The sequence below is a fragment of the Rhamphochromis longiceps genome, linkage group LG5 (assembly GCF_057381845.1).
Source record: "Rhamphochromis longiceps isolate RC_006_pf linkage group LG5, R_longiceps_female_GT1.1, whole genome shotgun sequence".
In the NCBI taxonomy this organism is placed as follows: Eukaryota; Metazoa; Chordata; class Actinopteri; order Cichliformes; family Cichlidae; genus Rhamphochromis; species Rhamphochromis longiceps.
This window is the reverse complement of record NC_140561.1, coordinates 13,365,652-13,381,603: the sequence shown is the minus strand read 5'-3', so window position 1 is coordinate 13,381,603 and position 15,952 is coordinate 13,365,652. Positions and strand designations below refer to the sequence as shown.

The 15,952-nt window shown below is 41.5% G+C and overlaps 1 protein-coding gene across 1 annotated transcript in view; it reads right to left on the bottom strand.

Annotated features, from left to right (window-relative positions):
- Positions 1-2,329: 2,329 nt before the first annotated feature.
- Positions 2,330-15,952, bottom strand: part of suclg2 (succinate-CoA ligase GDP-forming subunit beta) — a 116,193-nt gene continuing 102,570 nt past the window's right edge. Inside the window, exons 10-11 of the mRNA XM_085405933.1 lie at positions 12,260-12,380; positions 2,330-3,194 (exon numbers count right to left, since the gene is read on the bottom strand). Coding sequence (XP_085262059.1) covers positions 3,082-3,194; positions 12,260-12,380 — 234 coding nt within the window. The 3' untranslated portion in view covers positions 2,330-3,081. The remainder of the gene's footprint in view (positions 3,195-12,259; positions 12,381-15,952) is intronic.

The following is a 15,952-nucleotide window of genomic DNA, read 5'->3' as shown; positions in this document are numbered from 1 at the left end:
ACAGAGCAGAGCTACCTTGGCGGTTTTTAGAGCTCATGCATAAACATGTGTTCACAGCGCTTACAGGAACTGATATAACAATCAATTGACACACACACACACACACACACACACACACACAGGCTCATTGTCCTCATCTATCCACCGCTTGGTCGACAGATTCACAGGCAGAAAATTGTAAATATTGAGCAACCCCTTGTCCCTGAAAAATGAAGTACAATAGCCGGAGGCAATTCATCCCACTATTGCTTTTTTATGAACTAATATGTTCATAGTTGCCGCTTCCAAATTACTCAATAAATATCCAATACTTCCTCAGAGACGGCCTTGACCCGGTTGTCTGAAAGAACGCTTTTCACGAGTGGACGCTTTTCCCCCAACACGCTTAAACACTGAAAGCAGCTTCGGTAAAGTGGCAATTACCATCCTGACATCAGAAAGCACATAACAAACCTGCCCTGTTTTGAGAAAGCAAACTGGACAATTACAGAGGCAAATAAAGCCAGCCACCGAGAGCGGGAAAATAAAACTCCCGCGGCATAATAATTCAGCTTAATTAAAGGAGCAGCCCATCCAAAGGGTCATTTACAACAACACCCCCGTGTCTCCCACCTCCGGAGGTATTAGCAGAGTTAAAAGCAGCGGGCTACACGATAGAAGTCGTCAGACTGACCTCCAAAGCTTCTTTCCCCCCTCATCTATATTTATATGAAGGAGCGGCACTAATTTTGCCCAGTAAATCAGTGTGCACATTCTGTTGTGACCTCCAGCTTGACACTGAATTAAACAATATCAGGGCTCAAGAAGCCCGCTTTAACAAGCCTTAAATTCCTCCGTCCAATCCATCAGCGGGGATATTTCTGACACACGGAGGGAAGAGCATGAAATAAGGCAATTATTGAACCCTTCAGCCCATTTTTACGGCTTGGCTGGCTGGCACGATGCAGCACAGAGCCTCAGAGCTCCGAGTTTGTGCTGTGAGATGACTCTCAGCGATAGGGATGCTAAGAATTAATACAGTGAAAAGAAATTTCAGTAGTTAGGCAACATCTTTTTTTTGTTTCTAAATATAGCCTGTCAATAAACATGTCACAAAGACGTGTAGCTATGGCAGCAGTTTCCAAGAGGCCCTTCTGGAGTCCTCCTGACTTTGCCCAAGAAAAAAAAAAGCGCTGTAGAGAAAAGCTTCAGTTTGAGTCACACTTGGTGTTCTTCTCCGGTGCAGGCAGGACGAGAAAAGTGCTCTCTGCGTGCGTCTTTCCTGGAGGTGGCAGTCGATCCTGTGAGCCCTCTCAGATTGCCTGACAGATAATCCATCACACAGTCAGTGTGTCTGACAGGAAGAGGTCTCAGTCAACTTTCTGTAGCGCTCACACGGGCCCTATGAAGGACAATCACTCTTTTCAAGTCTCTCCTGGGACGACGTACACTTGAATTTCATTAGAAGACTGCAGGTGGATGATTTGAGGAGTTTAAGTGTACGCGTACACTGATGTGCAGACGAAAAGCAAGAAAGAAGGCAGGGTTGTTCAAAAAGAAAATGGCAAAGAAACAAAAAAAGATTTAAATGATATCATGTAGACTATATTTTTGGATACACATGAGGGCGTTTCTAGTGACTTTAGTTTTACAGTTACCATGGAATCTGTAACAAACAGTTTCTGAGCTCTGTCAAAATCCTGATTTATTGAACTACTGAAGAATGGAAAAATAATAAACGTAACATTTATACGTTCTAAACGTAAAATTCTAAACATTTAAGAAAGAAGACCTGAAAATATATGGTAGAAATCTTAAGAAACTAAATATCTTTAGACAACTGACCCTTCAACACAAAGATGAGCTTTGGCCTCTGGATCGCTTAACCCCTTAATCCCTTCTGTGTCATATTTGATACATGAGTTTTTGAGATGTCTACATCTGTGTCATCCTCCTGAAAAGAAAAAGGGAGATCTATTACAAGAATGAAAAAAAAAACTGCTTATATTAAAACTTTTCACTATAAATTACATCCAAGTCTCTTTTTCCCTTGTTGGAAAAAAAAAAAAAAAATACTTGCCCATTGAAGAAGCAGCTTGATTTACTTGGAAAAACATTTGCAAAATATGTGCTCATGCAGTCAATAGTGTTAAGAAAACTGCAAACTGCTGAGGATCTGCTCTCCTCACTGACATCACATTTATTCTGGGAGTGTGCTTCCTTCAGAAATACCCGGGAAATTCAGCAGAATTTCTTTTTCCGCCTTACTTTCCACCTTCTGCCAGTTTTTCCTCCATCAGGATACTCCGATATGGGCCGGACAAATTCAACACACTAAAGTGTAGTTTTTAAAACATTTTTTGTTTAATGTCACAAATTGCATTTTCTCATTGTATTTCAGACATCCTGTCAACATCCATTCATGATTATAAAAAAGTACAATTCTTTGTTTTTAATTATTCATTTTCTCGACACCTGTGATGCCTCATTAGCTTTCACTGGACAGGCACAGGATTAGAGCAGATAATGGACGTCTCATAGTAGCACTTTATAAATAAGACATGATGCACAAATTCAGAGTGAGTACGCCATCTACTTCATTTGAAACGCAGACCAGGCTTGGTAACCAACGTGGACGAAGTAAGAAAGTGTTTACAGCTTCCATTCATCTCGGTTTCAGCAAGTACCACTGAATGATATCACAGCTTATGAATGGTGTGCGATAACATGGCAACAACTCAGTGGATGGGATGTGAAGATGGAAAATGTCTTTCCCACTTCATATTTTGCTGAAAAATAAAGACAAGAAAGCTAATGGAATGGACAAAGTGTTGGGTGTCCTTTCAATATGTTAGCCTGAATATGTCAGTGGTTCTTCCTAACTAATGCACATTTTAATGATTAAAGAAACTGCAGCTGATCTGATCTGCAGAGAGGAAACCAGTGTAATGGCAGAATCCTGTAAGTGCTCGTGATCTGGATCTCAGTTGGCATTTAAAGTGAGAAATGCACGCAAAGGCTCAAGGTTTTGGAGGTCTGCATGTGGAAGAAAAGGCTGATGGTGCTGTGCTGAGGCTGGAATGAGACGTCCTGCAGGATTCTCTATTTCTTGATGGCTGCCACCGCTTTCTTGGCGGCATCATCCAGGTCATCTGCTGCCAAGATGGGCAGGCCGCTCTCGGTCAGAATCCTTTTAGCCTCGTGGACGTTGGTCCCTGAAAAGGGGCAAAAAAAAAGGGAAGAAAAACAGTGTTACAACAGGCGACAACCAACATTACAAAAATGGCTAAACAAGGGTGAACCTGATCTGCCATCTGCACGGATGTTAAAAACCACACTGTGTGAAAGACGAAGAGTTCCTCTGGAGGAATCAATCCACACAGACAGATGGAGTCATGGGTCAATGGTGGCACATGCAACTGCTGATCCGAACGTCGTAGAGTGTGAACAACGGGCAAAAGGGCAATTTGTGTGCGCGCGTGTGTGTGTGTCAGCTCCCCCGGCTGTAGTGAGGTCAGGGGTAGCAGGTGCTGGGTGATACGGTGATGCCTGTGCCCCCAGTAGGCCCACAACCAACCAGAGAGAGAGAAAGAGGAAGACACTCGGAGATACTCTGTGCAACCCCGAGGCTCTACGCACTGAGCTGGCTGCCTCCCAGCACTGCACACCGCTCGGCCAAATGCAAGCCTGACAAGCCTGTCACAACACAGGGCAGGGGGCGCCTCAGCGGACGGAGGGACGCAGGAAGGGGAGTGGATGAGAGCAAGAGAGAGGGAGTGAACGAGGTGGTGGTGCTGGTGGGGCAGCAGAGCAAAAGGTCAAATGAAGCAAAATTGGCCCCTTGCAGCTAAAAACAACAAAAGCCAGCTGTTTATGTGGCATTTACTGATTCGACACATGAAGAACAAAAACTGAATCTGTCTGATGTGCCATCAAAGACTCAGCACGCTGCTGAAACATTTAATTATCTTTTTTTCCCCCCGAACTACTTGCATTTGTTTGTTTTTCTTAATCAGATTTCAGATCTCATTTATTACATTTTGAGTGGACGCACCTCTCTGTGTCCATGCTGAACACTTCAACTGACGATCACTCCTGTCTGATCTTTTCTTACTTCAAATTCAAACAAACAACATTTGAAAAAGTCTCTAAAAAAGGTTCTGGAAAAACACTTTATTGTGACTTTACACGTTACGTTTGCTGTATATGGACAAAGGGTGTGTTGAGATTCTCTGTATATTAGTGTCTCCCTGTATTCGCTCGGGTGTTAAACGAGTCGATGTGCGAGTGTTTGTGCATGCTCAGACGCTCACAGGTTGACCTTCGCTCTCGTGGCTGCCGTGTAATTAAGACTGCATGATATGTGAATTCTCCGGAGGCCGGGCCACCCTGATCAATAGACCTTTCATGAGGAATTCTATTACCACTGCCACTTAACGCCTAATATTTCATCTCTTTTGTCCAGCCGTATAATAAGTCATTCCAAACACATTTCTGCAGGCTCGCACTCCAAACAATCAATTCGGCAATGCAATTAATTAGAATAAGAGCAAGAAGAGCTCTTGCTCTGCTGCATAAACAGGGGATCGGATGTCTCAAGTCGTTTTCACATCAAACAGCGGATATTCTCCGTGCGACTGTGTGCGTCTCGATTCGGACACGCAGCGAGAAGAGCGGTGCAGTACTGTATGCTTTACATTCAACAGGCTAATCCGCAAACTTCACTGAGATTGATGGATCTATGCTTGTGTACTGACAGGTTTATCTGTCACAAGATTAAAACAAAGCTGCAGCACAACAAAGTTCAAACGGCACAAGATAAAACTGACGAAAGTGGAAGCAGCCATATGGGCCCCCAGCAAATACATAATGCAGCAGGTATTCTGAAAGACAAATATGCCTATGGAAAGTGTATACAGGAACAAAAAGTAAACATGCATTTTTTTCTCCCCAAGCTGATACATATTCATGACCAGCAGGAGTATTCAGTGTATTATTTAGATTGTGCAGCATCTGTGTGTTACTCAGGACATGTGTGGTGGAAGAATCACACGTCGTGTTGGAGTCGTGCATTTGTGGGAGTCTTTTTCTGCACAAGTATGGGTGAGAGCTGACTGCAGTTCCACTGTGAGCAGTAGGGAGCACTGATAGCTCACGCCAGCAGCATCAGCAAGGGCTGAGCTCAGCTGGATACAGAATTACTAAGGCATGTGTGGAGTATATGTGTGTGAGTGTAGGGTATAACTGGAGAATGGGGATATGTGTGTTCACCTGCAGCCACTAGGTGCTGCCAGAGACCTACTCACAGTCTGGAGAGGGCATCAACGCACACAGTCAGCATGCACAAATAACCAAAGCAAGATGATTGTTTTAAATCTATATGATTAAATATAAGAAATGAACATTAGAGAAGGCAAAAATATAGATTTCTGCAGAAATTCATCACAACACGTATTCTCCAGACCTCGATCATTAGTCCAACTGACCTGTTAATTACTGAGAAATGTCACAGAACACTAACTTGCTAGTCTGAACTTTTTTCTTTATTAACAATCAACTCCTGAAAATTCAATCAAACTTTAATTCACTTTTCAAAAGTGCTCAATCCAATCAAAAACCGACAAAACCCCCCGAATTTAATTAGGTTCAATTCAACTTTATTTATATAGCACCAAATCATAACCACAGTGGCCTCCAGGCGCTTTATAATGTAATTTAAAGAGTAATACAGAGAAAACCCCAACAGCTAGACAACCCCTTAGAGGAAGAAGGTTGTGACAGTGGGAAGGAAAAACTCCCTTTTAACAGGAAGAAACTTCCAGCAGAACCAGGCTCAGGGAGGGGCAGCCATCTGCCATGACTAGGTTGGGCTAAGGGGAGAAAGACCACACCAATGAGTTCGGAGGAGAGCCTGGGATTAATAATAACTAATGACTAAATACAGAGTAGCTTATGAACACTACTTATGAAAGGAGACGAGTGATCATGGGAATCTCCCAGCAGCCTAGGCCTATTGCAGAGTAACTTAAGGAGGATTCAGGGTCACCTGATCCAGTCCTCCCTATATGTTTGATCAAAAGGGAAAGTTTTAAGCCTAAACTTAACACTAGAGGCTGTCTGTCTCCATAACCCAAACTGGGAGCTGATTCCACAGAAGAGAGGCCTGAAAACTGAAGACTCTGCCTCCCATTCTGCTTGTAAATATCCTAGAAACTGCAAATAAACCCGCAGTCTGAGACTAAAGTGCTCTAATGGGGCAAAGTGGTACTGTGAGGTCTTTAATATAAGATGGGACCTGATTATTCTAGACCTTGTACATGAAGAGAAGGATTTTAAATTAGATTCAGCATTTAACAAAGAAAACAACATAAGAGCATTCAGCAGGTGGCAAGCATCACAACACAATATTTTCACATTTATGTGGCAATTAACTAGCGTACCTGTGACTACTGTGAAAAATGACGCCTTAACGTGTGACTTACAGGCCACTAGGCTTCAGTGGGATAATAAGGGTTGGGGCTGTGCCAAAGACTTGTGCTGGAGGAGCTTTCTTGATGCTGCAAATCCTACATTTGTGAGCAGCTTTGTCCTAACAAGCTGTGCTTAGCGTTGCTGTCATCTGAGAGAAGGACACGTTGCCGTAGAGTCACACATACAAATGAAGTCTGAAGTTGTAAAGGTTCCTTATGTGTCAAGGACACGATAAAGACTGTTTCCTTAGCAGGAGAAGATAAGGGAAACAAAAAGATGTAGAGCTTGATAAATGAACTCTTTCGCCTGCTGTTGGTAAAATCTTTGCCACAACAAAAAATGGAAACCCCTTCACCTTCTCTCACAGTCAAGCCAACCGGTTAATTAATCATGTGGTGACTGAGTGATTGTCAGTGTAAGGCTGTGTGTGTCTGGATATTTCTTTTCCCTTTTAAATATTACAATTGTCATTAATACGTGGCAATTAGACGGGCAGCTTCTGCAAGACTGTCCACTGACAGTTTTTTTCAGGTTTCCTGAGTTGGTGGCTTGTCTGCACTGCTGGTGAGTTATGGTTTGCTTCACACTAGAAAGTGATTAGTTCCCCACGTAATAATCTCCTGGCTGTCAATGAGAGCTTTTGATGTGTCACACTAACATAATTCCCACCATCTGTCAGCTGTCTGAAGATACTGGGGTACGCTGTGAAAGAAGTTCTTAGAGGACTTATTTATTTAAATTAGACACAAGCTCAGTACAAATAAAGCAAATAATTATGTATGTAAACTGTATGTATGTCATTGCAGTTGTCAGGAAATCTCATGGCAAACCAAAAGTTAACATTTTAGTCTGTTTTTGTTTCGTGCCACTGTCCTAACATACATTATAATCTGTATCATTAACTTTTTGTGTTGGGAATCTGCATAAATGTCACAATGCTACAGTCCAGTAACTCACTTAGTAAAAGCAGTTTAAAACAAAGAAGGGCGCTCTGCCTCAAGACCAGCCAGATGAACCACAGGCAGCTGATGTATACACCCTCCCCCCAAAAGAAAACTATTTAACTGACTGCATGTTGTCATACTCACTCAACTCTTAACCCAGCCCCAACCAGACAGTCTACATCAGGGGTCGGCAACCCTGGGCACGCGTGCCACGGTTGGGACGCGAAGGGTTAACTGATAGCACGACCATAGCTGGACTGGCCATTGGGCATACCGGGCATTTGCTCGGGACCCGATGATTTTTTATTTTTTGTAACGGTATAAACAATGAAAGGTGTTGGATTGGCCAGATGTGGCCGGTGTGTAAAAATAACTCAGTTGTTTGGTGGTGGCTATGGCGTAGCTTCCACAGATTCAGTAACATTAGCAAGTGGTGGAGGCCAACAGGTGGATGAGAGAAAGGGGAGGCAGGAGGAGGAGGGACCCGAGGCGGCCGCCGGTCCGAGTGTCAGGTGAACTGAACTTCAGGTATGAAGTTATGACCTGCAGTCTGTCTGGGTCAGATATAAACCAAGTTTAGGTGGAGTTTATTTTCGTTGTGCTGACTTTTTACAGTCAGTTACAATAACTCGTACTGCGTGAGCTAGCATGACGGAGTTTATATACAGCTGGGTGGGTGCTATGATGTTACTGAACTAAAGTGAACTTTATTTTATTCATAAGGTTAGTTATTAGAGTTGCCAACGGCTCCTTAAAAAATGGAATGGTCCCTCATTCAGAGAAAATATTACATGTTTCGTATTGAGCTGAGAGGGGACGCAGTTTGTCCCGTACTTCAGCTAGAATGGGGAAAAAAAGACACAAAGCTGGAGTTATTCTGTGTCTTTGCTGCACAGCTGTCTCTTCTTCTCTCATCCTCTCACCCTCCCTCTCCTGTTTCTACTTCAATCATGAAACTGATCAATGATCAGCTGATCGGCTTTCCTCTCTTGTTTGTTTATCTTCCACTTTGCGCCAGAAAGAAGAAACCAGCGGATTTCGCGCTAAACAACAGCAGCATGTTTAAGCTTGATCAGCTGTTGTTAGAATTTATTTAATATTAATTTCTAGTATCAGCTGATGTTTGCTGGAGCCACAGCTGTAAAAGCTGCTGGTCATGATATCGGTTTGTATATCTGGTGAGAGGGAAACATGAAGATGAAACCAGGAGATGTCCTTACTGAATCATCAGAGCTGAACAGGTGATGGAGAAACAGGTTTACCTTTTAGGTGACATGAATGAGTTGAAGGGAAGTTATGAACTGTTTCTGAGAGACAAATAACACCAGGATCCTTTTCTAAGTAGCTGACAGCTGGTAACTGTGCAGGGGCGGATCTACCAAAGTTTTGCCAGGGGCCCAGGTAGGGCATTAAGAGGGAAAGGGGGGCACAAGGAAATACTTTACTTTCTTATTCTCATTTAAAATGTCTGGCTGTTATTAAATAATTATCTGAAGCTTACAACCACAGTTTTTATCTGATGTAAAATTTACAGAAATCATGCATATACCAACAAGACTGTACATCACTGTCACAACAGCGTTTGTTTTCATTCAAAGGCTTTATGGCTTTAATACCTGGTGGGCCGGTCTGTAGTCAAAATGCCCGGGCTGATTTTTTGTCCCAGTCCAGCCGTGGACACGACACGCAGTGAATTAATCTGAGAAGATGCATCAAAAAATAAATGGCCACACCAGTGGTGCTCTCAGGTGTTTGGACCAATGTTTTCTTTTCTGATCAAACCAGAAATCTTTAATGAGCAGCTGGATTTGTCTCACATTAACTGGCTGAGTTGATGCCAGTTAATGCGACATCGACGTAGCTGGAATCCACAGCTGTGCGTGTTCATGGAGCTTGCATTTTCACCTGCTGGACATCACTACCTGAGAAGTTTAACTGTCTTCAGAACATTGCAGAGGCCTTATTGACAGTATTTGGCTGTACATATCTGTGTGCGCAGATTTCCTCTCACATTAGTCCTCAGGTAGCCGTCTGAATGCTGGACACTCGAAGACCTGTGTCTCTGAGTGGGAGACCAGAGATCACATTAACATGTGTGTCTCTGTATTAACAGACATGCCACATTGGCTTAGTTTATTTTTCTTATCATTGTTGTGAGGAGACCATAAATAGCATTTGTATTTTCTGTTGTACAGTTCATGTGCTGTTATGGATAAAAAGTGTCTTTTTCTTTTTTTTTTGTTTCAAAATATCTGATAACTATTCACTGATAGCTGCCAAAATCTGTAAACAAATATAATTCTATAAAGTGGGTCTATATATTGTGTAACTGTTCATATAGAGCGTTATTAAATTTATTGCTAATGCAATCATATGGCACACTGACTTCTGAGGAAATTTTAAATGGCACTCGCCATTAGAAAGGTTGCCGACCCCTGGTCTACATGATTAAAACAAACATAACACATTACATTTTTTATTCAGTTTTTTGTATTATCTGTTATTTAAGAGCAGCTTACTGCACCACCAGATTTCATGTTTTCATCAGTGCTAACTCTAACAGAGAGTATCTTAGTATCTTAACACTGTTCCCTATTTGCATACTTGTATAATGTGCATGACATTCATTCTCATGATTTAATCAATTCTTGTCAGATTCTTTGTGAGAGGCAAATAGCGAGATTTACACTATGTGAGGGTAAGTTAATAGCTATTTTTAAAAAGCACTACAAAAATGAAAAAATGTGTAATATATGTGAAATCAAAGACAGAACCCCCCCCCCCCAAATCAACCAGTGTGTGAATGTATATTACTCTATATTTATGTATGTGGATATGCATATAGCTGCAGCAATTAGTTAAGCTATAATGATGCTGTCAGGACTGATGTTGAAATCTCATCCATTGAAACAGGGCCTTCAAATCTTGCTCAAGCAGAACATTCTCCACTCTTTGACAGAGAGTTGGGGGACACCTCAGAACAGAGTTAAATGAATGTAGTCACCTTTTTCTTGGATGCCAAAGGTTTTTTAAGAGGCAGACAAACCTGCAGAGAAACACAGGATGACCATGCGCACACTGTAGCCAAAGAGGGCAGTACAGCACCTCCTTAGGTATCGCTTCCTTTCTATACCTTCAATAACGACAGTGTGTCTGCGTGTTCTCTGCTCAGTTTTCACCAGATGAGTCTAAGTGCTAGCGATGATAATTACAGACTGTTTTAGATCAACTCAATCAGCCCACATCAAACACTTCATGCATACTCTATCAACTAACACAACTCTATCAAGAACTAGACCACATGGCCTCTCTTCCCCACATATGGGAGCACATAATTCTCTGCCAGTGCAATCAACCCTGGCTCTTTAGGGCCTTTCCAATTAAAAGTGTGCCTGTTAATCCATTCTGATCCTGTTGAAGAACGTTGGGCCGTTTTCAATGCCCGGCAGACAGCCTAGCAAGCTGAGCTGATTGATTCAGAGCCAATCCTCTCCACAAGACTGCAGCCCAGGATGTAATGACCCACAACTAAGGCTTGGATTAGGCCTCGGTCAGGGTGACGTGTTTGGACCATCCGGCATCCAACAGAAGTGACTTTCTGGACTGTCTGAGAGTCATATTGAATTATGGCTACTATCAGAAATGTGTGGTGGATAATTAAGGATCCGTGCAGATTGCCAGTCTAGTTTGTTCTGTAGTTGTGTATTCTAAAGAGACAAATGTGCATCTTGAACTTGGGGTGTTTGAACTCCAGTCAACAATATTATTTTTGGTTCAGACGCAAAGTTTTTACAGCCATGGGGTAGATGTACATACCTGCATGACATTTTTATTCGACTTTAGGGGAAAGTAGTGGAAATGACAGTTAAGAGTAAAATTCTCACACTACATCGTGCTCTGAACAACCATGCCCTCACTACTGCACAGCACCTCGACACACAGTTGGCTTCTAGAAACAGCTTACACGCCCTGACCTACAAATAGCAGATGTGTGCAGACATACAGCATGAAATGCTAAGCGCTAACACACACACACACACACTCTCCCCTGCTCTGTGCTCTGGACACACCACTCGGCAGGATCTTGACAATTAAGCTAACCACCAACTGGCCCTATGCCTCTGAGTCACCACTGCCATTCCCCACACACACACACTCGGGCAAACACACACAGCTGAGCAGGTTTTATTAGCATATAGAGGTGAAAGGTGAGCCAATCAGTGCCGTCTCTACAGTTATTCTGGCTGCTGCTAATGACAGGTGCAGCAGAATGTGACATCTATGAGAAATGCACTGCTGTTCTTTCTGGGACACTGGGCCACAATGAAGATGGATATGCTCCTGAGAGTACAGCAGCAATAATACAATGGCTCCAAAGTTTAAAACTAGGTGGGGAATGAGTTTCTTTGTACCTTTGAAATTGAAAATATTCATAAAACGATACTGCAAGCTATATTCTCAGTCCATATAAACTCGAACCAGCTGTACCCTGAGCAAAGGAGACTTTAGGTACAGTTCAAGAAAAATAAAACTTACTGACACATATATGTAAAAGCAAGACAAAAGGAACTTGTGTTTACATGATGATGATGTTACTCATGCGCCAGGTCAAGGTGAACAACTGTGACGAGCGACACAGCTGTGAACCTAGTTGCATGTTATAGCGTATTAACCTCCAATCATTAAATGCTCATTAATGTGAAATTCTTTCGCTGGAGGCTAGATGTGCCTAAGAGAAATGATGCAGTCTGTTTGGTTTAACTGGAAGTGCCAACTGCCGATGACTTACTAACAGCGTCAGAGAGGCAAAACAAAAACTTTTGTGCATGTGTTCCAGTGTTGGTGAGTGTCAAGTGCTGTTTTACCTTCCAGCCTGACCACCAGCGGCACTTTGAGCTCCAGCTCTCGGCAAGCTTTGGTGATGCCGTTGGCAATGATGGCACAATTAACAATGCCCCCAAAAATGTTGACCAGGATGGCTTCAACCTGTGAAAGAAGACAATAGACAAAAAAAGAATTAACCCAACAATAAACAGCAAGTGAAATGAAATAAGATAAAGGCAAGTTTCAGCTGTACCATCTTTGTGCAATAGCAAGAAACATCATTTAAACAAACAGCAGAGCATGTCTTGTTGGGAATCCTAGCGGCTTCATTCAGACATGTACTAAATAAGACATTCAATTATATCATTAAATGATAATGTCTTACTTATAAAGACAAAATAGAAATAATCTGGTCCTTAGCTGGTCTTAAAATGAGGTAACTGCAACCTCAGATAACAAAACATGACAAATTACTGCGTGTCAGTATTTCTTTATCAAAAACTGAGCTAAAATGCAAAAGCAGTACATGAAAAACCAAGAATTCCCTTATTGCTTCTATAGGAATAAAGAGAGTAAGTAGCTGCCAGGTCCTGCTAATTAAATGCACTTGATTAACTGATAATTAGTGAGTGTGAGTGCCTCTGAACAAGCAGAAGCTTTGGCAGTTTGCTGGTCCAGAGCAGCAAAGGTGTGTACAATGCTGAGGACAAAGAGATGTCAGCTGTGATCTTACAGACCACTGTTGCTGTTAGGGCTGGGCCATATTATACCGTTCACGGTAATACCGGTATAATGTTAGGCAACGATAGGAAAATGAAATATAGAATATAGATAGAATATGAGTAAAACGCGCATGCGCAGTGCCTTTGTTTTCATACGCACATGGCCAATTGTTGAGTGAAACAGATGAACCAGAATTGGTTTGTAAAAATGGTGCAACTTCAGTGATGTGGAACTGGTTTGGTGTTTGTCCGTCAGATACACGACAAAGCACATTTTTTTGCAGAACATGCAAGCGGCCGTCGTTATTGTATTTGTCGGACTAAGATGCTCTTAAATCTGGGAGTAATCTGGGTCCTAAACTCCGTCTTTTTCAGGTCAAACACTGCAGCATCACTGAGAGTTAAAAAATCTCTAAATTCTTTCATCTTTAATAAAACGATCAGCGTTGCTGCTTTACCAAGTGTATCTATGAAGTTTAACTTCCAGGCATCCATGAAAACAAAATGTATTACATTTAATGGAGTTAGAAGTTAGCAGGAAGCTAGCGGAAGTTAGCTCGCTAGTTTCGCTAGTTACCTAAGCATGATATTGCATGTTCTGACTGAGAGATTTCTGAAAAAATTCAAACGTACAGCTCTGCTATCACTTCCAACATGAATGAAGACAGGAAACTAAACAGCAGTGACGTTTGTAGGGTTACTGAAGTTGGGCTAGCTGGTATATAATGATGTGCTACGTGATCGCTAGCGACACAGCTACGTTAGCATAACATAAACAGTGAAGTTGGAGGAGGAACACTACCACTTTTCCACTTATAAAAATTAATGTTAAGGTTCCTGATAGTTAGAGACAAATGCAATCGCATGGCAGGATGCTGTAAACGGACCAAACTTCAGTCAGGAGAACAACTAAGATAATCCATCCACAATACGAGGTTAGTTATTAATATACTGCAACAACATGGGAATAGAGCAGCTGCCAGAGAAATCAACATTTATGAATCAAAGGTACAGAAGTGGAGGAAGCAAGAAGAATGAGTTTAATAAAGTTTGATTTATCTGACTGCTTTGTTTCGCTTAATGTGCCTTATAATCCTGTGCACCTTATGGTCCGAAAAATACTTACTGCACACTGCAGTTTAATGTTGCAAAGCACCTCTTTTTAACTTCAGTGGATATTATACATGGTTATGCTCAGGATATGTCAGCCCATTTCTACTGGAAATGCCTTTTGGTTAAACTTTCAGCAAGGAATTTGCATTTGCACTGTTACATTTTTACAAAGCTTTAATGTACATAAAAACCAGCTTCTTGTTTAAGTGAAAATAAATGGAAGGTTGTCTTTTTGCGCTAGTAATGTTGTGGAGTTGTATTTTGTCTCGCATCAATTATATCGTCAGTTATATCATTATCACAAATTTTCAAATATATATCGCGATAAATATTTTTGGCCATATCGCCCTGCTCTAGTTGCTGTCCATCAATGGGTTATCAAGGGTTATACAGCCATTTGCGAAAAATTTTTAGTCCATCATTCCACACTGAGAAAGATTATTCACAAGTGGAAAACGATCAAGACAGCAGCCAATCTTTCCAGGAGTGGATGTCCCAGCAAATTCACTGCAAGATCAGGCTGTGCAGCGATCAGAGAAAGTGCAACAAAACCTAAGACCGACATCTCAGACTCTACGAGCTGTTAAATGTTAAAGTTCACGACAGTACAATTAGAAAAAGCCTCTTCTCACAAAGCACAAAATTTGGAACAATGAACCTCATTGAAACAATGTGTATGGACAAGTTTATGCACGAACTATGCATACAGACATTTCAATGACAAAGGTCTGGCTGTCTTTGAAACTAAACAAGTTTTTTTCAAAGCTGAATAAAAATACTGTTAGTGCTGAAATTACTACTTTTACTAATACTAAGCCTGTTGGTTTAACATGACTGTGTTTCACTAACAGATGCACGGTGTAAAGAACACATAAGCTGGTGTGCACATTTCATGAATCTGAAAATAATTTTGCATATGGACTTTTTTGTGCAAGGTAAGAATGTCCATGCAAACACTATTGAAAGAGACTCTAATGTCCTTTGGATTGTTTGGTGAAACCCAAACATAGCGTATAAGCACAAACACCTCATACCAACTCATAACTGTAAATGAGAGTAGGAACACAGATTCTGCACAAAGACGTAAACACAAAGCTCGGACCCGCCGACGCAACAGAATCAGTGAGATGTCGCCTTTCTCACCCGACGGCAGTGTTTACGCCCTTTTTGCGCTGATTCTAAAGATGTTAGTTTGATCTCTCCAAACATTATTGACCAAACCAGCAGCAAAAGAAGATCCAAACTACGCTTCACAAAAACATCGTCATGAATTCACTCTGACTTTTGCTGTTTTGCTTCCACCACACTTCATGCACAGCTCTCTCTCTCTCTCTCGCTTTCTCTGTATACTTCAAGAACAGTTTCCCATCTAAAAATCTGTTTTCTGCATTATTCGCTTGCTTGTTACGCACAAGTCTACCGTTCTTACAGCGCTGTCGGCCGACGTTTTTTTCCCTTTTACTTACGACCGAAAAGAAAGACTAATTTCTGCCGTTCAATACTGAACAAATGTAAACTTTTAAAAATTATGCAAAATGCAAAACGCTTAGCTGTGTCTCTAATAAAACCGCTGTAACTTCAGAGGTAATGTTCATATGTTGATTAATGGTTTTCTTTCGTTTTTGATGTACTGCAGAATATTTTTATAAAATCCCAGGCCAGGAAAATCACCTTCATATTTTTGTGTTTTATCTTCAGCTACTTTGACACAAAGGCATCTGCTGTGATGCTTACACCTTTGATAAAGTCTTGCGAGTGTCAGCTTCCTTTTTATAGATACAAAAATATGTAAATGTACTGATCTGAATTATAATATTTCTCACTGTCTGAGGCAAAATTTCCCAATTTCAAATCGAATCGAATTGAATAGAATCGTGGATCGAATCGATTCGGAACCTT